This window comes from Callithrix jacchus, chromosome 21, assembly GCF_049354715.1.
Source record: "Callithrix jacchus isolate 240 chromosome 21, calJac240_pri, whole genome shotgun sequence".
Lineage (NCBI taxonomy): Eukaryota > Metazoa > Chordata > Mammalia > Primates > Cebidae > Callithrix > Callithrix jacchus.
This window is the reverse complement of record NC_133522.1, coordinates 48,292,269-48,319,399: the sequence shown is the minus strand read 5'-3', so window position 1 is coordinate 48,319,399 and position 27,131 is coordinate 48,292,269. Positions and strand designations below refer to the sequence as shown.

At 49.7% G+C, this 27,131-nt stretch overlaps 1 protein-coding gene across 6 annotated transcripts; it reads left to right on the top strand.

Annotated features, from left to right (window-relative positions):
- Positions 1–493: 493 nt before the first annotated feature.
- On the top strand, positions 494–27,131 carry RSPH1 (radial spoke head component 1). 6 transcript variants are annotated; one of them, XM_078358803.1, is made up of 10 exons: positions 702–831; positions 1,353–1,520; positions 3,896–3,992; positions 4,111–4,216; positions 12,183–12,273; positions 12,822–12,957; positions 17,527–17,598; positions 21,262–21,418; positions 23,654–23,803; positions 26,740–27,131. In XM_078358803.1, exons 3-10 carry the CDS (start codon positions 3,900–3,902, stop codon positions 26,790–26,792), a joined length of 858 nt encoding a protein of 285 aa, XP_078214929.1. In that variant the 5' UTR covers positions 702–831; positions 1,353–1,520; positions 3,896–3,899; the 3' UTR covers positions 26,793–27,131. The 6 variants fall into 6 exon arrangements, 5 of the variants coding, with proteins under 5 accessions (XP_035138788.1, XP_078214929.1, XP_017822713.2 ...); XM_035282897.1 differs by lacking the exons at positions 702–831; positions 1,353–1,520 and adding an exon at positions 494–678; XM_017967224.4 differs by lacking the exon at positions 1,353–1,520.

The window sequence follows — 27,131 nt, the reverse complement described above, 5'->3', positions numbered from 1 at the left end:
TTGGGACTCATGTTGGGGTCTGGGAAGGATGTCAAACCCGGATGGACATCAGTGTAGGCCGCACCTGCTAAGAGGCCAGAGCTGCCTCGAGTTGTTTACAGGCAAGAGAAGAGGGCTTGGCGGACACATCTCTGCGAGCCGCGAACCCCGAAGGGTCAGAAGAGCCTAGAAAGGCAAGTAGGGGTGGGAAGCACCCCTGGGGGGGGCCTGTGAGTCCCGGGGGAGGAAGGGAGCAGGCAGTGTTCGCACTGGGCAGGGGTGAAACCCTCTCGACAGTTGGCCCAGATGTGCTTCCTGCGCCCTTCCTCTTGACGGGTGGCTTCTCACTGCGCCACAGAACAGACGACTAAGGGGATGGATTTCACGGGCCAGCGACGGAGAGGTCCAGGTCAGAGACCTGGTGGGCAGCCCGGCACGGAGGCCTCCCAGGCCCCGCCCAATCCCCGCCCCCTCTCTCCCCGAGCAGTGATTGGCTGAGGCGGCCCCTCGTTGCCGTGACGGCACCCGAATGCTGCCTCTGGCTGCACCTCGTCCTTTCCGCCCCGCCCCTCCCTATTTCCGGGCGGCGATTGGTCGAGGTGCCCTTCCCGTTGCTATGACACTACAGAAAGGCTGCCACTGGCTCCTCCCCCGCCGTCCGCCTCGCGGGTTCCCGCTCCCCATTTTCCCGGCTGAGAGGTAGGCGGGGCCGCCGTGTCTCCATGGCGACGTGGGACGCGGCGGTTGATACCCACCAGCTAGAGGAGCTGCGGCTGGGATCCAGGCTGGGGCGAGACTATGTCGGAACTGGGTTCGGAGGAGTTGGATGAGGAGGGAGAGATTGATATTGGGGTGAGAGTTCCTGGTGAGAAGGGGCTCCCGGGGTGCGTGGCGGCGGGGGAACCTCGAGGTTGGGTTTGGAGACTGAGGAGTCGCAGAAACCAGAGGTCTGAGTCACAGCTCCCCAGGAGGTCCCGGCAGGGACGAGGACTACACCAGACGTGTGGTCGTGGAAGTCGATGGTAAAAGGTGAAATGCTATGACGTCTGGTAACCGCATCCCACCTCGCTCTTCCCCGACTCCCATCCTACCTCCCATTAAAGGGGAGGATTTCCCAGCGGAAGGCTTTGGGAGTTTCCTCCTCCCTGTGTTAGTTACCATCGAGGCAGTTTTCTTGGACGAGCAGATCATCCCAAGCTGCCATACTGCCTTTGAATAAGTCATTTCTGTAACTGAGATTTACTCCGCTGGCATTTAAATGCATGGAGGAAAGTTGCTTCCTGGCAGGCTCCAAGAAATGTTGAGAGGCTTAGGAAATCCTGGGCTTAGGAAAGGGTACCTTATGGGCGTGTCTTCACATGTGCTTTCTTCAGTTCCCTCTGAACTGACCCAGGTTGTTGGAGTTATTTCTTGGCTTAGGCGACAGAGAGGAGAAAGGGCTGCACATCCAGCCTGTGAGCTGGGTTCTGTGTGGGACTCTTTCCACCACCCAGAGAGTAGTTCCTCCCTGCTCCAGAGGGTGACGTCTTCCTGGCTGACAGGTGAGGAACCTCAGCCGCTCTGGTGTGCATGCACAGTACAGAGTTGAGGTACTTTCAGAATTAACTGAAAAATCAAGCAACTCTGCAGTGGTGCTGTCAGGGCCTGCCCAGGCCTTTTTGCAAGCTCTGGGCAATCATCTCCCAGCTTCCACCGGATTTGCTACTCAAGCTAGAACCTCTGCACACTGGAACCACCTGCCCAGTATGGAGAGCCAGAAGTGCCTGAAATTCACATCAGGCCAGACAGGCAGCAGCTAATGCAAGAAGCAGGACAAAGTCTGCAGTGTAATTGATGCCCTGTTGAATTATGCCAAGTCTGAAATGACACCCTTTCTTAGCTGCCTGCTCATTCACGTCTACTTCCCTGCCCTCTTTACTGCTTTTCTCCCAGGAAAGCACTTAAAGAAAACCACTCGTTCAGGGGCTGCTTCTGGGTGGACCCAACCTGCAGCACTGGCACAGCAAGCTTTCTAGTTTGTCTCCTCAAACGGCCCCACTGAGTGACAGCTTTTTAGCGCCTATAACTTTTAGGTTCAGGTCACATTTGGAATCATTTTAAAGGATTCCTCTATTATTCTGCCACCCCAGTGGCTCAGCGTTGGGCATATTTGGAAGTCTCTTGGAAGGAAGGAGGAGGCTTTTGTACATTTTGATTTAAACTAACCCTGAAACAAATCTGTAAGGTCACAGATTTTTACCTTGTATTCTAGGCAGGAATGAATGGGGCAAATAGTGCTAGAAAAGGGCAAGGATTGCACAAATGTTTGTTTCTGAAGTCCTCAGTGGAGCGTATCAGTGCTTGTGTTATAATAAGTCTATATGCATCCAATTCCATTTTTTAATTTTAATTTTGGTTTTTAATAAGTTTTATTATCAATAAGACACACAGTGTGACGTTATGAGATACCCATGTTAAATCATTACTGGATGCTTTGACCATTTTATTATTTATGATATCTACTCTATACTCATGGATTAGGTGCTAAGGAACTTTTATTTTATGAAGGATAGGAAAAATAAAAATATTGAATGAAGGATAGGAAATTGCAGGCTTTGGTCACATTTTTTATTGATTTACTTTTAAGACAAATACATAATTGAGCTGGCATAGTGGCTTATACCTGTAATTCCAGCACCTTGGGAGGCCAAGGCGGGAGAGGATCATTTGAGTCCAGGAGTTTGAGACCAGCTAGGGCAATATAGTGAGACCTTGTCTCCACACACAAAAATTTTTTTTTTTTGAGACAGAATTTAGCTCTTGTTACCCAGGCTGGAGGGCAATGGCACGATCTCGGCTCACCGCAACTTCCACCTGCTGGGTTCAGGCAATTCTCCTGCCTCAGCCTCCTTAGTAGCTGGGATTACAGGCACGTGCCACCATGTCCAGCTAATTTTTTTTGTATTTTTAGTAGAGACGGGGTTTCACCATGTTGACCAGGATGGTCTCGATCTCTTGACCTTGTCATCCATCCGCCTCAGCCTCCCAAAGTGCTGGGATTACAGGCTTGAGCCACCGCGCCCGGCCAAAAAATTTTTTTTTAATTAGCAAGACATGGTGATGTGTGCCTGTAGTCCCAGCTACTCAGGAGGCTGAGGTGGGAGGATCACTTGAACCTGTGAGGTGGCAGTTGTAGTGAGCTGAGATTGTGCCAGTGCACTCCAGCCTTAGCAACAGAGTGAGACTCTGTCTCAAACAAAACCCAAACCAAAACGTAGATAGATGTGTCATGATTGCAGCATTGGGTCATGAATGTTTGAACCTTAAGTCTCTTGCTAGGGATTTAAAAAAATAAGATAAACTTAATAGACAAGGGAGCCCTGTGTACTCTTCAGTGCCCTCCTACCTGTCCCTTCCCTCAGAAATTCCTTGCGGGGCATAGGTGTCTTCAAGCCACCCCCCCACCCCCACAGGGATCATTTGAGGGAAGAGTTGCTTCTCTCAGGGCATTTGCCTTTTAAATCCTGGATTAAGGAAGGAATCAAATGGGGAGCTTTTTTTGTGGACTTGAACTGTTGGACCTGCATGTGCTATTCCAAGCATACTCCTCCTAAGAACACAGCTTAGAGTATCTAGCATTCTTCACAAATTGGTTAACCTTATTTACAGTGTTAAGGACTGTCACAGTGCGTTGCCAGCTCCGCATTGGAGGGAGGGAATGGGGCTTCCACCATGGACATGTTCTGGGGTGTGACCCTGGACCAGTGCTTCATCCAGCCCAGGCGTGGTTACCTACCTCAACTGTAAGGTGGGACAGTTTAGTGCTGAGGATTTAGCGTAGTGGGATGATTCAAGGGTCTGATATTTACAGAATGCTTAGCACATGGTTAGTGCTTAGTGAATGGTAGCTGTAATTGTGTCAATTTTCTTCACCCAGGAATATGAGGGGGATCGGAATGAGGCAGGCGAAAGGCATGGACGTGGGAGGGCACGGCTGCCCAATGGGGACACCTATGAAGGGAGCTACGAATTCGGTAAAAGACACGGCCAGGTCAGAACCTGTGACTTGACTGGTGCTTTTCTCTGTTTAATGCTCCGTTAGCAAATATTACATTCAGCAATGATATGAATGATATAATCAATGTGTTTCAGGGGATCTACAGATTTAAAAACGGTGCTCGCTATACCGGAGAATATGTTAGAAATAAAAAGCACGGTCAAGGCACTTTCATATATCCAGATGGATCCAGATACGAAGGTAAAATGTGATCACAAAGCAGATTTCCGTGTTGCAGAAGTGTTTCTTTCTTTCTTTCTGACTGAACTTGTCTGTGAATACTGACGTGTATGAAAAAGTTTCAAGTGCTCCAGATTCGTCAGTCATGCAATGAACATAGAGTGTGCTACCATAGTCACAGGGTTGATGCAGAAGAATCTGTAGTGGGAGATTCATCCCTATGGCCAGCACACCCATGTCCTGGGAGCAGGTGAAAGGGAGGCTGCTGGGTGGACGCCAGCGTCGGTGCTGGTGGATCCACGTCTTCACGTGCTCTGTGGCGTTCATCTTCCTGAACTTGTCTCTGCAGTGTCCATTTCTGACCAACCCTGCTTCTGACGGATGTGTTCTTGCTTTAGGTCGAGTGTTTCCTTCCATCGGGGCTTCCTGTCCGGGAGTCACCTTGCCTGAATTTTCCTATCTGTGCCATTACTCTTACAGGCCAATGTTATGTTTGAGGAGGATTCTTTTTCCTTTATTTCCAAGAACCTCCCTGCTCCCTCTTGTGCCATTGTCACCTGGTGTGACCACAACATTAGTGATATCCCAAACCTGGGAAGGGGGACAGGCAGGGAGTGTGTTGTGAGTCTTCAGAAAGTATATACAAACTTCTACGTTCTGGGCTTTTTGATTTTTTTCCCCAGGAAGAAGTTGTCTAGTCGACTTCAGATTTCCAAAAAGATCTGTGACCCTAACCTTGGACGCTGGTGACAATAGGTGTGACCTTGTGTAGGTGACTTCACATCTCCTTGCCTCAGCTCTCTCATCTGTTGCATGAAGATTCAATGGATGAATACAGGGAGGCACCTGCAACCTTGTCTGATCCATAGCGAGCATCAGTAACGGGCTAGGTCTGTGACGTACCACGTGTGACAGCATCACTTCTTAATGAGGATGACATATTCTTATAAAGCACAAGCTATAATTGCCTGCTTTGCTCCCAGATAAAATAAGAACAAGTAGGTGGTTCTTATTTTAATAGATGTCAGTGAGGATTCTGTCCAGTTCAGAGACCAAGATGGAGGCTGTTAATACCGTCCCTGTTAGAATTTATGTTGTTTTGCTTCATACATCTCAGAAGGCTTGCTCTAGAAGAAGTACCATCTGCTTTTTAAATCAACTTTAAACAAGGCCGGGCACGGTGGCTCATGCCTGTAATCCCAGCACTTTGAGAGGCTGAGGTGGGCGGATCACAAGGTTAGGAGTTCAAGACTGTCTCTATTCAAAAAAAAAAAAAAAAAAAAAATCAACTTTGAACAATTGACTTTGGGGCTTAATTTAATTCTTCCCAAATCTTTATGCACTTATTCTCATTCTTGTTCCTTGTGATTTTAGCGAAGACGTTGATACAGTTTGAACAATACACACACACACAAGATATTCAGAATAAGGGATTTAAGGAGTTTTGAATATGAAGGTGAAAAGGGATAACTGTTTCTCTGACACCAAATACGTGGATTTTCCAAGCTGCGTGCTTCGCCAGTCCTCTGTGGACACCAACTAAGTTTCCAATGATGGAACTCTGTTCTGACACCACCCAGAGTTAGCACAGACCCCACAGGTTAAGGGTTCAGTTTCCAAGACTGCCCCAATCAGATGTCAACCTCAAGTAGTGGATCCCTCGGGCACCCACACTTCTATCTGACTCGGCTACAAAGTGGGGTTCCCTACAGCACCCAACTCCAGTTTGATAGGTGCTGTAATAGCTCGTAGGACTCAGGGAAACACTGTACTTAGGCTTACTGGTTCGCTGTAAAGGATATTATGAAGAATATGGATGAACAGCCAGATGCACAGGTACACAGGGCAAGGCCTGGAAGGTTCTTGAGCACAGCAGCTTCTGTCCTTGTGGAGGTAGCATGCACCAACCCCCGGCACATGATACCTTTACCACCCCAAAGTATCAAATTTTGCTCAAGAATTTTTATAGAGCTTAATCTCCAGCCCTTCCCTTCTTTCCCAGAGTTGGTGGGTGGGGCTAGAGGTTCCATCCTTCTTATCACTTGGTCTTTCTGCTGCCCAGAAAGGCCACCCTGGGCCTCATTTGCATAAGTTCAGGTGTGGTCAAGAGTCTCATTTTGAATAACAAAAATATTTCTATCGGTCAGGAAATCTTAAGGGTTTTAGGAGCTCTGTGCTGGGAACCATGAATAAAGACCAATATTTCTTATTACGCCACACTAACATAGAAAGCTCATCTGGCAACAGTTGGCATTTTTGATTCTCCAGATGGCTTTGTATCTTAAAGGGTGCAAGGCAGAGTCACTACTCAGAGACGTCTTCTGTGACTAAAGCTTATGTGAGTATCTTACTTCATCAAGGCAGAACGGAAACTGAGGTCAGAAGTTACAGTATAAATGGTAACATAGGGAGCCAATACTCTTCCAATCACAAAATCTCAGTTAATGTACGGCTGAGTTATTCATAACAGTGTGTTTTGGCTGGCTGTCATACAGTGGGCCGGAATGGTTTTGTGCAGGGCCGTGTGTGAGGCATAAAACCCAGTACCCTGCCTGCCTCCCAGATGGTCAGACAAGTCCAATTAGGGAGTGTGGGAACCAGCAGAGGCTATAGCGCTACAGGAGAGGAGCTGGGAGACAGTTCTGGGTGGCCGGTGACTTGGATACAGGTAGGAAGGCTGAAGTATTTAGGGGTGCGGGGGGATGAGATCGAGGGGAAGGAGGTACCAGATGTTGGGGAGGCTTGGACCCCATGTACTGATTCTGAGGTTTGGGGGTACAGGTCCAACTGAGGATGCTGAAGTTAAGAAACAGAAAGAGCATCCTGTTCTTTGCTGGCCTTGTTGCCTGTCAAGCAGAACTCATTAAAACAAAGAAGTTTAATAATGATAGGTAGAGAAATAAGAATGATATGATAACTTGAAGCTGGGTTTTTTGGAGGCTCCCAAATGGCAGGAGTGGGAAGGAATGAGCACTGGACTCTTGGGATGCTTGTGGAGAAGACAGTGTGGTGTTAGAATCAGGCAGACTCCAATTTTCATGTTAGTCTTGCTACTCACCAGGTGTGGGCCCTTGGACAATGTACATAGTCTCTCTACTTTCCAGGTTCTGCATCTGTAAAACCATATTTCAGTTATTGCACATACCAAATGCTATGGCAAATGCATGGAGTGTTTCCCCGTAAGTGCGGGCTCCTTCTCTCCTGTGTTTGGCTGATCCAGTAGTGTAGGCAGCCAGTGTGGCAAGACTGTGGGCCAGCATGGCAAACCGGTGACCAAACAGCATTTGAGGTGGGAGGAGCATTTTGGAGAGCTTCTCATTTAAATTGTCTTCAATCCCAAGTGCCAGACACACTGCTCTCCCTTAGGAGCACCCAGCTCCACACCAACCAACCAACCAACCAAGCAACCGGCCAGACAACCGGCCAGACAACCAAACAGTCAGGTGACTAGCCAACCAACCAACCAGCCAATTAACCAGACAACCCACCAACCAACTAACCAAGCAGCCAACCAGCTAACTGACCAGCCAACCAGCCAGACAACCAAACAGCCAACCAATCAACCAACCAGCCAGGTGACTAGCCAACCAACCAACCAACCAGCCAATTAACCAGCCAACCTACTAACCAACTAACCAAGCAGCCAGCCAGCTAACTGACCAGCCAACCAGCCAGACAACCAAACAGCCAACCAGTCAACCAACCAGCCAGGTGACCAGCCAACCAACCAACCAACCAACCAACCAACCAACCAACCAACCAACCAACCAGGCAACCAAGCTAACCAATCAACCAGCCACCTGACTAGCCAATCAACCAACCAACCAATTAACCACCCACCCAACCAATTAACTAAGCAACCACCAACTAACCAACCAGCCAGCCAACCAACCAACCAATCAACTAACCAACCAACCAACCAACCAGGCAACCAAGCTAACCAATCAATCAACCAGCCACCTGACTAGCCAATCAACCAACCAACCAATTAACCACCCACCCAACCAATTAACTAAGCAACCACCAACTAACCAACCAGCCAGCCAACCAACCAACCAATCAACTAACTAACCAAACAACCAACCAACCAACCATCCAACCAGTAACCAACCAACCAACCAACTACATTTCTTTTACTCCTGAAAAGATATGTAGCTGGAAAAAAACGTCAGTTGACAAGACTAAGAATGATCAGAAAGTACAGGATTGGGGTGGAAAGACTTAAAAGAAAATTCAATGCAAATTTAAAGCCATAGTAATAAAGTTTATAATTGTCATTCACTTAAGAAAGGAAACTTCACTCATGGCTGTTAGAGGCATGCCTCAGCAGGTGGCTTTCCTCTGAGTTACCTTCTCCATTTGTGCGGGGTCCCTGTGGTGGAATTACAAAACGCTGGGCAGAGTCTCTTCACAGGTTTTTAAGTAGATCAGGACTTAAAAAATTTTGCTCACAGTCCTTATGCTGCAAATTTTAGTGTCTTTTGCAACTTAATTGTTCTCTTTCATTTTTGAAAATTTTCTGCAAAATATGTGATGTATCTTTCTTGCCATGACTCCCTGGAGACCAGGTGACATGGCCAGGAGAGGAGGGATACCATAATTTTGTCATGATCTTTTCTTGGGAAGAAACCAGATGATGTCCCTGTTTCAGCTGAGGTCTCTGCCCCAGGGCTGTGCTGGAGCCCCCTCATAATAGCTCACAGAAGCCCATTCTGTGCATCTCTTCCCAGCAACATGTGCAGTTTGAAATTGGCCCCAGTGGGGGTATTTACACCACAGAAATTGGCAAATGCTACAGATGCAGGCACATCACTGCCCCTTAAGATCCAGACAGACCCCCGAGGTATTTGCACATCCTTGTGGTTACTTTAGGTTCAGGGATCTGAAGTTCTTTTTAGGGAATTGTGTCAATTCTGGGATCTTCATCTCTCTTGTCCGTGTCGTTCCTGTCACACATCACATCATGGGACCTGGTTCTCTTTCTCACCTGGTGGCAGTTGCCACCTTCCCTCTCTCCATGAGTTTTTGGTAAGCCTGCTCTTTTCTGAACGCCTAGCCGTTTTTTGGAATTGTGCCATGTAGCTCTTTGTGCTGCGTTCCCCGTCCTCGGCTGCTGCTCAGGTGCCTGCCTCCCCTCCCCAGGCTGGCACAGGTGCCCCGGGGACATGCATTGTCCTTTGTACAGCTGTTCATTCATCTTACAAAGTGCCCAGGACACTGTAGGTGCTGAATAAATACTGGAATGATTGAGGAAAGAAATATGTAGAAATTACTTCTGTAGATAAAGTTTGGGGTTTAGTCACATAAACAAATATTGCTTGAATAATTAACATTTTCTTAGCCTATTGGGTATTCGCTATCTTCATGTGGAAGTGGGTTCAGTTTTTGTGTAAGTCAGAAGCTTATGTAAGTTTTAGGAATGCTCTTTAAGAAAAAGAAAATATAAAGTTGGTATAAAAGTGAATTTTCATTTGTAATGATAAATCAAGATAAGTTGAAAATTAAAAAATACCACAAACATCACAGAATTTAAGTAGCCCAAGTTTTAATTAATGTCTGACATCCTTCTAGAATAGCTTTCCTCTACCGTTGTTAGCTGACACTCTGAATGCTTCTCTGTGGGTCGAGATGGCCAGGGGGTGCCCTATGTTAATTCTAGCTAAATAATTATAAGCTTGCTTGGCTCAGAGTTCACTGAAGTTTATACACTGAACTAAACTATATTATTGGTGCAGTTAATTAGAAATCAAGTGGCAAGAGGAAGCCTAAGGTAAAGAGCATCTGAGAGCGAAGTGACACTGGGGACACCTCGGGGTGGCTGCAGAGCAGGGAATACTGCTCTGGTTCCATGAATGCCTTGTTAACATGGAGACTGCATGAGGGCCTCCTAACCAGGGCTTATGCAAAGATCTCTGAGAAGGGAGGCAACCTCTGCTCACAAGATCTGGGAGGGTCTTTGCAGATGCGAGCTGGCAAGGAGGAGAAAAGCCTTACTGGGCAGAGATCACAGAACGCCTCAGGCTCTGCCTAGGTTCTGGGAATGTGGAGTGATTTTAATTGCTCTATGTCCTCGGAAGATAAAAGCCCCTTGATGCATTGGGTGTGGTCAGACCAGTGGCTTCCATCCGCTGTACTTCTGATGCACCCTGATAACAATGGGTGGTAAACTCAGAGCACTAGTTGAGCTCATCTGAGAAGGATCTCAGGTGCTCTCCCTGGCTATTTACCTACTCCTTTATCATCCCTTTCCATGCCCGTAAGATCAATGAGATTGTGCACATAATGAACGTGCTCGGAGCCCAGAGCTGGGCCAACGGGGTTCCCAGGCTTGCACTGGTCCCCTGGACCCAGGCTGTAAATTCTACTCTTGTGTCTCCATCTTTGTTTCTTTTTCCCAGTCCCTCGTCACCACCGGGACTAAGGGCACCCACCAATGGGGTTGGGCTGGTTCCCAGCACTTCTCCACATGGTAACCATTTTGTAATGTTTTCTATAGAGAGAACAGAAATATAATTTCTTCTTTTCTCTTTGATCAACAAATTGGTCAACATTTGCCTTTTATTATTCATGGTCTCAAAATGTATCACTTAGCTTAATGACTTGGGAATAAGCACGTTTTTAAGAGCTGTCACTGTTAGGAGACCTCTCAAGCTTCATATGTGAGCAGTGGGATTTGAGGACGTTGTGAGTTTTCTGGTGCAGGGATTGGTACGGTGTTGACAACAGTGGTTGGCAGTTGTCCTCATCATGGAGTTGTGTTATGAATTTTGTGATATCCTTGCCAATTTCAGTACTTCCTACCACGTCTGTAAGGACTTAGCAGAAGCCTGTATGGAGGTGAGGGAAGAGCTCAGGCAGAGGCCTGGGTCAGCCACGGTGCGGCAGCAGTGGATGGAGCTGGTGTGCAGCCGGGGTTAGGGTGGCACGTTGGAGCCGGATGGTTGAGTGGGAGTGTAATGTTTACTGGCGAGTTTAATGAGGAAGCGGAGACCAGCATAAGAAAATTAAATGCCAATTTATTCAGCTCCCAGGCAAGGTTCTATGGTCCGGAAAAAGGGGCCAAAGAAGTCGCGCTTCTCTCCTGAGGGCCTGGGGTTTTATAGGGAGTAGAGGTAATTGATCGGCTGCGGGGGAAACAAAGCGGAGGTAGTCTCATTGGTTATGAAGGGACTGGGCACGGACGAGGTGAGCTGCCATTGGCATCTGGGCTGGGCTACTGGCAGGTGGGCTGGTTGAGGGCCTAGGGGCAAGCTGCCATAGGGCAGGTCTTGGCGGCTTTTTAAAAAAATTTCGTCGGGGCGGAGTACCTAGAGGGTGCAGGACTGAGATTGGAATGTGGAAATGGGTGTGGGGAGCCCGGTGGAGAGGCCAGGTGCTGAGTAATGCGCTCAGAATGATGCCGCAGCTTTCAGGTCCTGAGAGGAATGGGTGTGTCCATTTGGCCCCCGGAGATAGACTGAAATGCTGGCTCGTGGCCATAGACGATCAGGCCTTGGAGCTGTTGCTGGGTCACTAAACATTTGCAAGGTAAATGAAGTGTGGTGTCAGGATCACTGGCAATGGGTCAGACAACTTGGGTTCGAATCCTCAAGGTGTCTCTGACTGACCTGTGAAATGTGCTTGTCAATACATGCAGGTGGCTGCGGCCCACATCCGTACACCTCACTCTACCTGTGCTCTGTGAACCTCTGACTCAGCCTTCCCTTGGCCCACTCTCCACCGTGGCTCAGCACCCACGCCATGTGGCACAAAAGGAAGGGGGCTGGGGGGATGTCAGCGTGGAAACACAGCAGCCTTGGTGCGGGTGAAAATCTCTCTTCTGCAGGATTTCCCGAGCAGAAGGGGCCTATGTGCACACGGAGCCCTGAAGCTGTAGCTTCATTTGCTCCCAGCACGTCCGCCTCTGCCGTGGTTAACAATCTGAAGACATGGTGCAGACATCGGTCCCTTCCTCTCACCCAGGCTGCCTTTGTGTTGTTCTTTCCAGGAGAGTGGGCGGATGACCAGAGGCACGGCTATGGTGTGTACTACTACGTCAATAACGACACCTACACTGGAGAGTGGTTTGCTCATCAGAGGTTTGCTTTCTACCTCGAGTCTTATGGGATTTGCTCATGTACTGGGATTGTTTATACTTACTAGGGAGGAGAATCAGGACAAAAGCCCAGTTGCCACCTCTGCCAGGAAGGTCCAATCTTTCTGTGGCTTTGAGGCAAGGATGCCTTTCTGAGCAGGTGCAGACCTGAGTAACTGACATCTGCACCTCAGTTGGCGCAGAGCGTGTGAGTCTTTCTCCCAAGAGCCCCAGGGAGTGGAAGGCACAGAAAAGCCCCTGGGGGACCTGAGCCGCAGCTCCCACCAGCTCTGCCGCTCCCCTGGGGAAAGCAGCTGGCACCTGGGAGCTTCGCTCTGTCCAGCTGGCCTGTCCTCTGTGCCTCTGGCCATGTCCTGTGCTTGGGGCACACTGAGCAGGGAGCACCTTCTGACTGGACACAGATACAGAAGCCACATCGCTTGTGAGCCTGCGTCAGCCTGAGGCCCCCTCGATGTTAATGTCTGTGTTTTAAATCTGGGAGATTTTTCACAGTGCTAGAACGAAACACAATGTGCCCCTTGTCTTAACCAGGCATGGGCAAGGCACCTATTTCTACGCAGAGACCGGCAGTAAGTATGTTGGCACCTGGGTGAACGGACGGCAGGAAGGCGCGGCCGAGCTCATTCACCTGAACCACAGGTACCAGGGCAAGTTCTTGAACAAAAATGTAAGTCCATGGGAAGTGACATTTGCCAATGACATACAAAATAACCCCCTCTTGCCGCCTGTGCAAATGTGTGAGTGGAGAGCACTAAAAATGCAGAGAAAACTGAGTCCCTCCTCTTCTAATGTGGGGAACAGGACAGCTGTGCCACTTTCTGAACCTCTGGTACCCACAGAGGACAGAGGCGGGGGGAGGGAGGGAAGCTGGCCCATTTCTCCGTGTCGGTGTACAAACTCCTGCTGTCTTTCAGCGGGGACCTGTTGCATTGTCGTAACACGAGGGGCATCTGAGCGTCTCGTGTGTATTCCTTCTCATCGATAAATCAGATACAAATATCTGTTCTCTACAATTCAGCAGGGAGGTGTTTGGGTTCTGTTTCCCCTGGGAAGGGTGGTGTGACATCCCTGGGGAGGAAGACCCCCAGCTTCCTCCTCATGCTGCAGGCCAGCCTGCACACTCCTGGTCGTGGTGGGAGTTGCGGCTGCCAAGGGCCTGGCCCTGGGTCTGGGGGCTTGCCAGCTTCCAGCACCCGTGGTGGCCATTTCTGTTTGGAAGGCTCAGAGGTTCCTCTTGCCCTTCTTTATACAGAGAACCTTGAATAATTCAGAAGCCGCTACTGGGGCAGTGCTGGGAGCTTTGATGAGGGTTGGACAGAAACTTTCCCTGAAGAGAGAATTTGCTCAGCACATTGCTGGTGTTAGAAGTCGACAGAGGGAACCTGTAGCTGATTTAATGAAGCCTCTTCAGGCTCTTAGAACCCAGTCTTCATTTGCATGTAATTCACGCCCTAACCACAGATTCAGTCCTCATGAAAACAGTACGTTCTCCTCACACCCATACACTGTTCATACCGTTCCCAGCAAACATTCCATGGGTCTTTTTGGAGAAGATGGGAAGGTGGGTGCAGAGGAAGAGAATTTGATCATGAATCTGGAAGAGTCAGTCAGCTTGTCCAGCCTAGACCAGTCTGAAAAATCAGGGTAAAAATGGAGGCTTTGTTTTGCTAGTTAGTAAAAAACTTTGAATTATGCAAATAATACACAAGTACATTCCAGTTGCAAAGCATTTAGACACTAGGATGCTGCCCCGCCAGCCTGGGCCCAATCCTTCCACGCTGTTCCTGTGTGTCATGTAAGCACACCGTGTGCCACGCTGTTCCTGTGTGTCATGTAAGCACACCGTGTGCCACGCTGTTTCTGTGTGTCATGTAAGCACACCGTGTGCCACGCTGTTCCTGTGTGTCATGTAAACACACCGTGTGCCACGCTGTTCCTGTGTGTCATGTAAACACACCGTGTGCCACGCTGTTCCTGTGTGTCATGTAAGCACACCGTGTGCCACGCTGTTTCTGTGTGTCATGTAAGCACACCGTGTGCCACGCTGTTCCTGTGTGTCATGTAAGCACACCGTGTGCCACGCTGTTCCTGTGTGTCATGTAAACACACCGTGTGCCACGCTGTTCCTGTGTGTCATGTAAGCACACCGTGTGCCACGCTGTTTCTGTGTGTCATGTAAGCACACCGTGTGCCACGCTGTTTCTGTGTGTCATGTAAACACACCGTGTGCCACGCTGTTTCTGTGTGTCATGTAAGCACACCGTGTGCCACGCTGTTTCTGTGTGTCATGTAAGCACACCGTGTGCCACGCTGTTCCTGTGTGTCATGTAAACACACCGTGTGCCACGCTGTTCCTGTGTGTCATGTAAGCACACCGTGTGCCACGCTGTTTCTGTGTGTCATGTAAACACACCGTGTGCCACGCTGTTCCTGTGTGTCATGTAAGCACACCGTGTGCCACGCTGTTTCTGTGTGTCATGTAAACACACCGTGTGCCACGCTGTTCCTGTGTGTCATGTAAGCACACCGTGTGCCACGCTGTTTCTGTGTGTCATGTAAACACACCGTGTGCCACGCTGTTCCTGTGTGTCATGTAAGCACACCGTGTGCCACGCTGTTTCTGTGTGTCATGTAAGCACACCGTGTGCCACGCTGTTCCTGTGTGTCATGTAAACACACCGTGTGCCACGCTGTTCCTGTGTGTCATGTAAGCACACCGTGTGCCACGCTGTTCCTGTGTGTCATGTAAACACACCGTGTGCCACGCTGTTTCTGTGTGTCATTGTAAGCACACTCTGTGTGCCACGCTGTTTCTGTGTGTCATTGTAGGCACACTCTGTGTGCCACACTGTTTCTGTGTGTCATGTAAGCACACCGTGTGCCACGCTGTTTCTGTGTGTCATTGTAGGCACACTCTGTGTGCCACACTGTTTCTGTGTGTCATGTAAACACACTGTGTGCCACGCTGTTCCTGTGTGTCATGTAAGCACTCTAAGACATTCGTCTGACACAGAATCATTGTGTGCAGGTTTTTGTTGCAGAAATAGGATTATACGGTATCAGGATACAAAGATACACACAAAGATACATCTTTGTCATTTTGTACATTTGGGGTCATGATGAAGTTAGATAATGGAATTGCTGAACCTTTGAGGACTGGCATCTAAAATCACAATCAGTAGTGCCACTTGTCCTAAAAAGTGCTGTCAGCACTTTTTATTCTCTTCCCAATAGAGTATGAGTCTCTTTATTACCTCTTCTGTCAACATTGGATAGTCTGTCTTTCATGTTGTTTTTGTTTCTTCCAACCTTAAGGGTAAAAAATGTCATCTCATTGTTTTAATGCCTACTTCCCTGATTACTAGTGAGGTCAAAAACCTGGTCACACGTTTATTGCTGGTTTGTGTTTCTTCCTCAGAAAATTCCCTGTACATGTCCTTGTGGACAAGTTATTAAAAGATACTACACAGCTTCAATAACTAAAACAGTGTGATACCAGGATACACACAGACATACACACAGACACACACACAGACACAGACACACACACAGACACACACACACACACACAGACACGCACAGACACACACAGACACGCACAGACATACAGACACACACAGACATACACACACACACAGACACACACAGACACGTACACACAGACACACACACACAGACACACAGACACGTACACACAGAGACACACAGACACATACACACAGACACACAGACACACGCAGACATACACACAGACACACAGATACACACACAGACACACACACAGACACACACACAGACACAGAGACACACAGACACATACAGACATATACACACAGACATACACACAGACACACACAGACATACACACAGACACACACACAGATACACACACAGACACGCACACAGACACACACACAGACACACAGAGACACACAGACACATACAGACATATACACACAGACATACACACAGACACACACACAGACACATACAGACATATACACACAGAGACACATACACACACACACCCCAATGAAACAGATTAGAAAGCCTAAAGGCAGGTCCCAGTACATAAAATAATTTCACACAACGAGGAGGTCATATTAAATTAACAAAGGAATAACGGGAGAGTCAAGACATAGTGCTCGGAACCCTTGATCATTATTTGGGAGCAGAATAATAGTTTTTCTTTCATACAGATGAACATACTTTCTAGAAGAAGTAAAGATTTAAATGTACCCAAGGAAATTAGAAAAAAAGTAGATGAGTATTAACTTTGAAATGAACAAAGAGAACTTGAAACAGAAATAGAAAGGAAAAACCAAGGACTAGCTTTATAAAAACAACTTCTTCTAGATTAGAACATGCTGTAAAGAAAATCTGAGCGGTGACTGTCAGATGGGGAGAGGACATTTGCAACATTTAATATAGAAAGTGTTTTATCAATCAATGTGATTCAAATGGCTAAAAATCTTGAAAAAACTTTAGCCTTCCTAACAACTGAACTGAAGTGAATTAAAATTGTGAGACCCCATTGTTATATATGATAAACACGTAAAAATAGGACATTTTTACACTCCTAAAACCCAGTGTTTGGGGATCTGGGACTCTGAAGTGCATTTGTGGGAATGAAGTGATCGGAGCCTCATTTGATGCAAACCCATGCGTGCTCTGTCCAGAAATTCTGAGAATTTAAGGATGATATCAAAAGCAGACATAAGGTTTTACTCGGACTGTTTACTGGAGTGTTCTTTGTAAGAAAAAAAAATCAGTATCCTAAATGCCAACAATAGTAACTGAGTAAAATAGCTTACAATCCATAGACGAAATAAATAGCAGGTGACAGCTGGTGTTGTGAAAGAATATTTGTTCACGCTGTATGTCTCGGCAAAAACAGAGTGTGAGGGGGTGCGCCCTTATGATCAGATTTTATTTAGCAATGTCTACCCAAAGCGAAGTTACAAGAATGCGTAAGAATATTAGCAGTAGTTACATTGCTAGCTAGCTCACCCGTGGATACTGACTCACTAAGGTGCATACGGCACTTTTACAAAAAAGTGAACAAAACAAGGCGTATGCTTCCCAAATCCATTAGCCATTAGTCCATCAGAGCATCCTTGGATTCCTGTTTGGCTTTATCGAATTTTGTGATTTGGGTGGGTGTGGTGTGGTGATGTGTATTTTGTATTCGCTGCTGGGTGCTGACACTTAAGAATGGTTTCCTCTTTGCTCGTAGCCTGTTGGCCCTGGAAAGTATGTGTTTGATGTTGGGTGTGAACAACATGGAGAATACCGTTTAGCAGACATGGTAAGTTGCAGAGCACGTGTGGCTTTTTCACATTCACAGGCAAAGGAGCTGCTCAAACACACTGATCCTACAACGCTGGAGGTGATTCAGCTCTTAGCGACTTTGATGGTTCCATCTTCCTCATTTGCATGTGTTGGGGCAGAACTGCACTCACTGCCAGAAGCAAACACTGTCATTTCCCGGTTACTGCCATTTTTGTCGCTAGAAGCTAATCCTGGCCAAAAACAATGGCTCACGCCTGTAATCCCAGCACTTTGGGAGGTCGAAGCAGGCGGTGGGATTTTGGTTTTTCTTGCCGTGTCCCTCATCAACCCCTTGGCATCACCCAGAGGCCCTGCTTTAAACTGACTCCTTGTCACCTTGGGGTCAGCTGTGAGGCTGGGGAAAGCCACCCTTGGTCACAGGAGGTAGAAGCCACCCTGTGGGGGCTTGGAAGGCTGCGGGAGATCCTGTGCATGATGGCCTGTCCCACACCTGCTCCGGGCCACCCACTGCTGTCTGCACCTCATGCTCTGTCCTTTTACCCCGAGGGCCCTGGCCCTGAAGCCTCATTTTAAACTCGTCACCGGTTTTTCAATTCAGTGCTCTCCAGACAGTTTTATAAACTTCTCGCATTTTTCTTCCCAGAGTCTCTTAGATTCTGAAACCGAAGGGAGCCTTTGAATCTTTATCCCTTAACCCGCCATGGTCGAGTGACTGTCCATGCTCCGTTGCGGCCTCCCAAGTGGCCAGGGTCTGGACCTCCCCAGGGCACTCTCGGCGCTGACCTCAGCCACCCTCTTTTCCTGATTCCCGCTCCTGGGTGTTCTGTCTGGCCACAGTTTCTCAAAGCAGCCCATGGTTGCTCATGGTCCGCCTTTTTGGCTGTAACTAGAATCCCATGTGGCCTCACAGTGACCTTGCCTTCTTTGCCTCTTCTCCTCCTGTTTGCTCCAGCTAAAAGGAACCATTGGCTAGGGGCAGGTCCCTAGCAAACCAGGAAATGAAATGGCCGGAATGCTTGATTTTGTTGCTAAGCATGAGGCCCTACCTCCTCTGAGCATGGATTCTCATGGACTGCAGGGTGCTCTATTCCGGGCTGCAGGCAGCTTCCCTTGGTCAGCTGCATCTAACAAAGCATAGAGGAATTTGACTTACTGTCTTCCCACGATGTTCCACTGCATTTGTGTGTGTGTGTAACCACCTATACACATAGTCAGAAGCTTGAGAAAGACAGCTGGCCTTAGGGTTCATTTGTGGCAGGGAGGTGTTTAGTATTATGCTGGGATTTCCATGGGGTTGGACACCTCTCACCTGTTTCCTGAAGGAACCTATTGGTTAAATGGTTATTTTGTCAGCGCTAGTAATAACTGTTTAGGTTTACCGGTGACTGAGCAAGTTTTTAAATTTTTGTAGTGATCAAAATACAGCCCATCTTATGTGCTTCGTAGCTTTAGACTCTACTGGAACAAGTTACTGGAAGTCAGTATTTCAGGATGGGGAGAAGGTAGAAAGAGCACTGGGAACATCTAAGGGAGAAAATACTGATGTAAGCCCCATGTCCTGTGGCTGTTTAGGAAAAACCACCCATGAAATAATGCCACTAATGAAAGCTTTGTCACAGGCCGTGCTTCGGGGATTCATTAGGCCTGCGGCCAAACGGAAGCCTCAGTTTTCCTCTTGCCCCACCCAGTGAGGGGAATGTATTCCCTCTAGAGCAGGGCTTGCCAAGCTGCAGCCCATGGCTCACCACCTGTTTCTTTGTAAATCCTGGTTTTAGATGTACATTTATAGAATATGAAAGTCGCCAGTTCAAAGCATGCTTTCAGTGGCATTCGGCACATCACACCGTGGCGCAGCCGTGAGGACTGTGCATTTCCGGAATGCGTTCGTTCTCCCAGGCAGAAACGCTGGACCTATTAAGCAACAACTCCCCTTTCGATCTCCCCCAGCCCCTGGTAACCTTTAATCTACTTTCCTTCTCCATGAATTTGCCTATTCTGCGTGTTGCGTAGAAGCGAATTCATTCTGTGTTTGTCCTTTTGTGCCTGGCTTCTTGCGTTTAGCTTGACGTTTGCAAGGTTCTTGTGTTTTCAGGGTTCTTGCTTATCCATTCGACTGCTGGTGGACAGCTGAGTTGCTTCCACGTGTTAGCTCTTATGAATAACGCTGCAACATTGGTGTACAGGCATCTGTTCGAATCTCTGTTTTCAGTTTGCTTGGTTTTATCCCGAGGAGTGGAATTGCTGGGTCACACGGTGACGCTGTTTAGCTTTGCGAAGAACTGCCGAATGTTTTCTGCAGTAGCTGCATCATTTTTCATTCCCACTAGCAAAGTCAGAGGGTTCTACCTCTTGGTTTTATGTATAAAGTTGAGTGCGGTTCCCAAGCTAGCCCTGTCTGCTCCACCTGGGAATCTGTTGGAAATGCAGCTTAGTGGATGCTATCCCAGACCTGCTGAATCCCGAACTCGGGGGTTGGGGGCGGGCTAGCAGTCTGTCCTTTAGTGCTTTCAGTCAAGTTTGAGGACCCTCTCCTGCAGCACGGGGGTCGCCCTTCCTGGGTCCCACACTTGAACACTTTGAGATCAAAATAGAATCATTGATTTCCCAGTGACTCAGTGGAACAGGCAGATGTCTGCCCCTCTTTGCCATCAGTGTCGTCACCTGTGTGGTGGTGAAGTGTTTCATAGTCACGGTGTTGATGCTCAGATCTTTGGAATTTTGTGATAGTCACAAAACTGAGAAGTAGGCAAATATGCCTGGCAAAGTTGGCACATGGGGGCTCCTCACCATTGATGGAATTGTGCATTTTTTATGACAAAGGGTTCCACATTCAGGCTTGATGAACTCTCATTCTGCTTTCCTGGAATTGAATTTTTCCACGTAACCCTTGATACTAGAGCTCTCATGTTTCTGCAAATCCATATCGTTCTATGGACCTCTTAGGAACGTCCTAGGCCTTGTCTAAAGAAACATACAGATCTTTCTTATATTATTTATATAAAGAATAATATAAATAATTATGTTTTTACTAAACTCAGTAAAATAATTATATAATGTAAGAAATTTTTGTATTAGAGTTGGAAAATGTGGCCGAACCATTGAAAAGGCCACTTAATCCTGGCCACCGAGTTCTGACCACGTAGTGTGGCTGTGTCTTAGCTATTAATCCTGGCCATCGAGTTCTGACCACGTAGTCTGGCCGTGTCTTAGCTATTAATCCTGGCCACTGAGTTCTGACCATGTAGTGTGGCCGTGTCTTAGCTATTAATCCTGGCCACTGAGTTCTGACCACGTAGTGTGGCCGTGTCTTATCTATTAATCCTGGCCATCGAGTTCTGACCACGTAGTCTGGCCGTGTCTTAGCTATTAATCCTGGCCACCGAGTTCTGACCACGTAGTCTGGCTGTGTCTTAGCTACTGCAGGTGCTGGGACATGGTCATCCGAAAATTTCTGTGGCATCCATTATAAAGCTCGGGCCCAGCACTGCTCTGTAGAGCTCATTTCTCAACCCTGGCCCTTTCCAGGTCCGTTCTTGACCCTTAGGCTATCTGACGGAGTGCCAGCAACTGGTCTGATTCCTGAGTGACGTCCTAAAAAGGCTCAAACACAAGTCAAAACCTGTCCTTCCTCCCTCACTTTTAATATTCCAGACGAATTTACATTTTGTACTTAAAATAGGACAGAGGAGAAGAGGAAGAGGAGGAAGAGCTACTAGCAACAGTTGTTCCAAAATGGAAAGCTACCGAGATCACGGAACTGGCCCTGTGGACACCGACCCTCCCCAAGGAGCCGACCTCTACGGATGGACCTGGCCAAGAGGGTCCAGGAGCTGAGGGTGTGGGGCAGCCCTGGAGCTGGGGGGCGGAGGGTGTGGGGCGCATTCAGGCTGTGTGACTGAGGACATGGTGGGGCACCTTTGGCCTAGGGGACAGAGGGTGTGGGATACCCCTGAGCTGTGGGATGGAGGGTGTGGGGGTACCCCCAGCTGTGGGATGGAGGGTGTGGGGGTACCCCCAGCTGTGGGATGGAGGGTGTGGGGGTACCCCCAGCTATGGGATGGAGGGTGTGCAGTATCCCTGGGCTGTAAGATGGAGGGTGTGGGGTACCCCCCAGCTGTGGGATGGAGGGTGTGGGGTAACCCCAGCTGGGGGGTGGAGGGTATGGGGTGCCTCTGGGCTGTGGGGTACCCCTGGGCTGTGGGATGGAGGGTGAGGGGTGCCCCCTTGCTGTGGGGTGGAGGGTGTGGGCTGTCCCCGGGCTGTGGGGTAGAGGGTGTGTGGTGCCCCTGGGCTGTGGGATGGGGAATATGAGGTGCCCCAGGTGGTGGGGTGGAGGGTGTGGGGTGCCCCCGGGCTGTGGTGTGGAGGGTGTGGGGTACCCCCGGGCTGTGGTGTGGAGGGTGTGGGGTACCCCTGGGCTGTGGGGTAGAGGGTGTGGGCTACCCCGGGGCTGTGGGAGGGAGAGTGTGGGGTACACCCGGGCTGTAGGAGAGAGGGTGCGGGGTACCCCTGGCTGTGGGGTGGAGGTTGTGGGGGTACCCCCGGCTGTGGGGTGGAGGGGGGCTACCCTGGGCTGTGGGAGGGAGGGCGCGGGCTACCCCTGGGCTTCACAGCTTCGGGTATCCCACACCCTTCACCCCACAGCCAAGGGAACCCCCACACCCTCCATCCCACAGCCCGGGAGCACCCTTTCTCTCACAGCTCGGGTGTGGGGTACCTCTGAATGTGGGATGGAGGGTGTGGGGTGCCCCCAGGATGTGGGATGGAGGGTGTGGGGTGACCCTGGGCTGTGGGATGGAGGGCATGCGGTGCCTCTGGGCTGTGGGATGGAGCGTGTGGTGTACCCCTGGCTGTGGGGTGGAGGGATTGGGCTACCCCCACTGTGGGGTGGAGGGGGTGGGCTACCCTGGGCTGTGGGAGGGACAGTGCGGGCTACCCCCGGGCTTCACAGCTGCGGGTACCCCACACCCTCCACCCCACAGCCCAGGGGCACCCTTCTTCTCACAGCCTGGGTGTGGGGTACCCCCGTATATGGGATGGAGGGTGTGGGGTGCCCCCGGGATGTGGGATGGAGGGTGTGGGGTACCCCCGTATATGGGATGGAGGGTGTGGGGTGCCCCCGGGATGTGGGATGGAGGGTGTGGGGTGACCCTGGGCTGTGGGATGGAGGGTGTAGGGTGTGTCTGGGCTGTGGGATGGAGTGTGTGGGGCACCTTTGGGCTGTGGGAGTTGTGGGTTCCTGTTTTCAGGATGTGATTGGATTCTCTGGAAATCAGATGCTGGGTCAGTTTGGTGTACAGGCTATTATTAGGGAGAGGCTTTGGGATTGGAGCACACTTCTGGGGAGCTGAGCGGGGAGGAAAGACACAGACTGATTGGACAGAGGCAGAGACATGCCCGCCACCACCTTGCTTCATCCCACGGGGAGCACTGTGGCGTCCTGGGGGGGACCTTTATCCCCCTCACCTGGTGTGTCTGGCACTGACAGAGGCTGGGGGACAGTCCTTCCTTGAAGAAGGGTCCACATCACATCTCCATGTCCAACCCAGTGGCCCCGCTGGAAATCCTTAATGTGCTGGGGAAAGTTGAAGGTGCCTATGCTGGGTGAGATCCCTTCCATGGTGACTGGCAGAATGCCAACTCCGGTTGGCCTCTGTGAAGGATACTCATGCTGCTAAGAATATCTTGGCTCATGTGACTGGGAAGCTTGGGGATAGCCACAGACTGCAGCATGGCCGGGCAGCCTCTGCCCTGTGTCCCAGCAATCCTCTGTGCTGGCCGCCCTGGACGGCACTCTCAGGAATCCCAGGAGACAGAGGGCTTCTCTTCTCAGTATTCACATCAAGACCCTCAGGAGTTCAAGTGATCGGACCACCTGCTCCCATCCCCGAGCCACTGACTGCAGTGGGGCCTGGGCTGGGCTGTGTGGACCTTGAGACAGGGACTGCGAGGTGCTGCCAGTGGGAGGGGGAGGGCGAGGGCACGGCAGCCCAGGGGACAGCTGCCCCACACGGCTCCGCAGGCTCCAGTGTTCCCAGGAACTCAGTCTTTTGACCTTTGTTTTATCTCAGGTACAGGAGCACCTGGGGAGGAGGCCCAGGCTCTGCTGGAGGGCTTCAAGGGTGAGATGGAAATGAGGCCTGGAGGTGAAGATGCAGACGTCCTCAGGGAGGAGGGCCGGGAGTATGACCAGGACGAGTTCCACTACGACATGGAAGAGGGTGAGTCCCTGCGCTGTGAACTGGGGCGAGGGCCAGCACACAGGGGCACAGGCAATGGGATTCCCCTTCCCTCTACCAAGGCCTGCCTTCAGCTGGGCCCCAGGGACTCCAGGAAGGCTTAGGGGGCCCTGTGAGTGCTCACTGGAGCGGGGGCAGAATGTTACTCCAGCGCAGGTACTCCTGCAAGCCTGGCTGCAGTGGGAACAGCCTGGGGCTGCAGCGGCGCCCATACTCGCTGTCACGGGAGGACAGACCCCAGACATGTAGAACCTGGCCTTCTTTTCTTGCATGATTTTTTTTTTTTAAGATGGGAGGCTCACTCTCTCACCCAGGTTGGAGTGCAGTGGTGCGATCTCCGCTCACTGTAACCTCCGCTTTCCTGGCTCAAGCAATTCCCCTGCCTCAGCCTCCTGAGTAGCTGGGATCACAGGGGTATGCCACCACACCTGGCGAATTTGTTTGTCATTTTAGTAGAGGCGGGGTTTCACCGTGTTGGCCAGACTGGTCTCAAATTCCGGACCTTAGGCGATCCACCGGTCTCTGCCTCCCAAAGTGCTAGGTCTTGCCTGATTTTTAGCAGGGCCGGTTAAAGGCTGTGGTGCTGGGAACTAGCTCTTTTTAAGTGGGTTTGGATGTAATATTATCTAGAAACTTCTACCTCGCCAGGTCACAGGGCAGGGATTTGACATTGGTTCTGACTGACTGAAGCTTCAGGCTCTTTAAAAATCCTTCCCCGGTGCTTGTGGACACTTCCAGAAAGCCCGGAGGGAGGACTTTCTTCTCTTAACGCACTTTTCACATGAGTCCGAAAGTGGGTGTCGTGGCTGTGAGGGAAAGGGCCATCTGGGAGTAGCCTGGGCACGGTGGCGGCAGGCGCAGGTCTGAGGTCCCTTCGATTCCACTTAGTGTGCCTCTGTTGCAAATCAAGAATATATGTCCCATTCCTTTGACAATAATACCTGAAGTAATTAAATCACAAAAGCAGTTTTCTCTTAGATGCTTTAAGCACACATAGCTAGACTTCCGTGGTCAGCAGTTCCCCTGGGCGCTGTAGCGAAGCCCCCAGCAATGCACTGCTGAGGTCAAGCATGTGGTGGGGTGGAAATCTGGCTTTACAAGTGAACATCGTCTCTGCTTCTCTGATTTGCACAGGGTGGATAGAGTGAGCCCTGGTGGGGAGGGGGTCCACAGGAATCGGCCGGGACGGAGTGGCTAGAGTATGCACGGTGTTAGAACAGCACCCAGCTGTGCTCACAGAGGACTGACCTCAGTCGCTGTGGAGCACGGCTGGGGGAGACACTGGGTTTGATAGGCGGTGTGGAAGTGAGGAGTTGGGCTTTCACCCTCCAGCACCTAATGGGAAGCTGGCATAGAGGAATCAGTGAGTTCCCTGCAGTGACAGGGGCATGTTATCATGTACCCAGCAGAGATGATGACTCACCTGGGGCGGGACCAGGAAGCTCCGGGTTAGCTGGGAGGGAGGTGGCAAGGAATGGGTGAAACCAGGAAGGAAATTCCAGGCAGAGAGCAGAGTCTGACAGCAGAAGGGTGTCGGGGTGGGGAGGCGGTCCCTTTCCCTGGGGACCTGATGTCCTTTGAACTTGGTCCTGAGCCTGGTAGGGGCCTCTGGGGACATAGGGAGTGCCTGTATCAGGCTTTCCCTCTGAGCTTCTCTGGGGCAACGAGGATGGGTGCCTTGGAGCCAGGCGAGGCAGGAGGCCCCAGAAGCTTTGCTGGAGGAGATAAGGGAGGGGATGGAGGAGGAAGAGTCATGGAAACTGGACTGGGAGAGACAGGGCCAGCGGATACCACCTGGTACCAGCAGATGCCTGAGACTGCGGTTCACGCATCCGTCCCAGCCTGCGACAGAAGGAGCACCCCCTTAACTAGTGGCGTTGGGGCTCCAGGGGACAGTTGGCAATGCCTGGAAACTTGTGATGCTGGTGAGGGAGGTGCTGCTGGCATCTTCCTGAGTGGAGGCTGGGGACGGTGCTGAATCCCTGCAGGGCACAGGACCCCAGCAAAGGGTCACCCAGGCCACAGTGTCAGGACGGCCTAAGGGAACAGGGAAAAAATGTACAAAATGGTTTCATTGGCAGAACACTTATCCCAATAATACAAATTCAAGATGTATTCATCACGAACCCCACATTACATTGGAGATTCACCCCACTCATTTCTTCTTCAATATACCCAACAGTGAACGTGACAGAGTTTTGTTAATAATAAAAAATAACTGTCTTTCACAAAACATGTAAATATAGCATCTTATGAGAATGTAGCAAATTTCTGCCTTTTTTTTTTTTTAATTGACAGAGTCTTGCTCTGTCGCCCAGGCTGGAGTGCAATGGCAGGACCTCGGCTCACTGCAGCCTCCACCACCAGGTTCAAGCGCTTCTCCTGCCTCAGCCTCCCAAGTAGCTGGGATTATAGGCACGCACCACCACGCCCAGCTAGTTTTTGTATTTTTGGTAGGGACGGGGTTTCACCATGTTGGCTAGGCTGGTCTCAAACTCCTGACCTCAAGTGATCTGCTCTCCTCAGCCTCCCAAAGTGCTGGGATTACAGGCGTGAACCACTGCTCCCAGCCTGCTTTTCTTTTAATTCGTATAACAGCCAAGCAATTACATGTTTTATCCACAAAGCTGGCGGTTTTGGACAGGTGTGCAGGCATAAGAGAATTACTGACGTTTCATGGAGAGTCTTGTCTTAGCATTTACTTTGCGTACGTATTTTGCTTATTTTATTTCTGGTACCAAAAGAAAAACTGTTGAAGTGCATATGAGATAAAAGGTAACGTTCCATTTTTGACTGATGAGTGCTTAATAGTTATAATAACTTTTTTTTTTTTTGCAAAAGATCTCTTAGAAAATAAAGACTTTAAAACCAGAACAAAGTAAATTTGAAATACAGTCATGTTGCTCTTTTGTTTTCAGGAAACATTAATTTTGAAGAAGAAGAAACTAGGCAATCAGACCGCCAGGACTAAGATGAGGGGAGCTGAGAGGCGCTCGTGTCGTAAGAGTGCTCTGTCATCAGCCTGGCGTCGGGCTGCACAAATCCAGTCCCAGCTACTCGGGAGGCTGAGGCAGGAGGACGGCCTGAGCCGGGGAGGTTACAGGTGCAGGGAGCCGAGATCATGCCGCTGCACCCCAGCCCGGACGACAGAGCGACACCCTGTCTCAGAAAATAAGCGGAAACAAAATGCTTCTGTCAGTTGGCTAGTTAATAATCGTTATTAGAGAGTTCTTAGTCTTTCTTTCTCAGCTGTGTGTTAAGTTGGTTTACAATTGCAAATAAATTTCTTTATTATCCTTCCTTTCTGAAA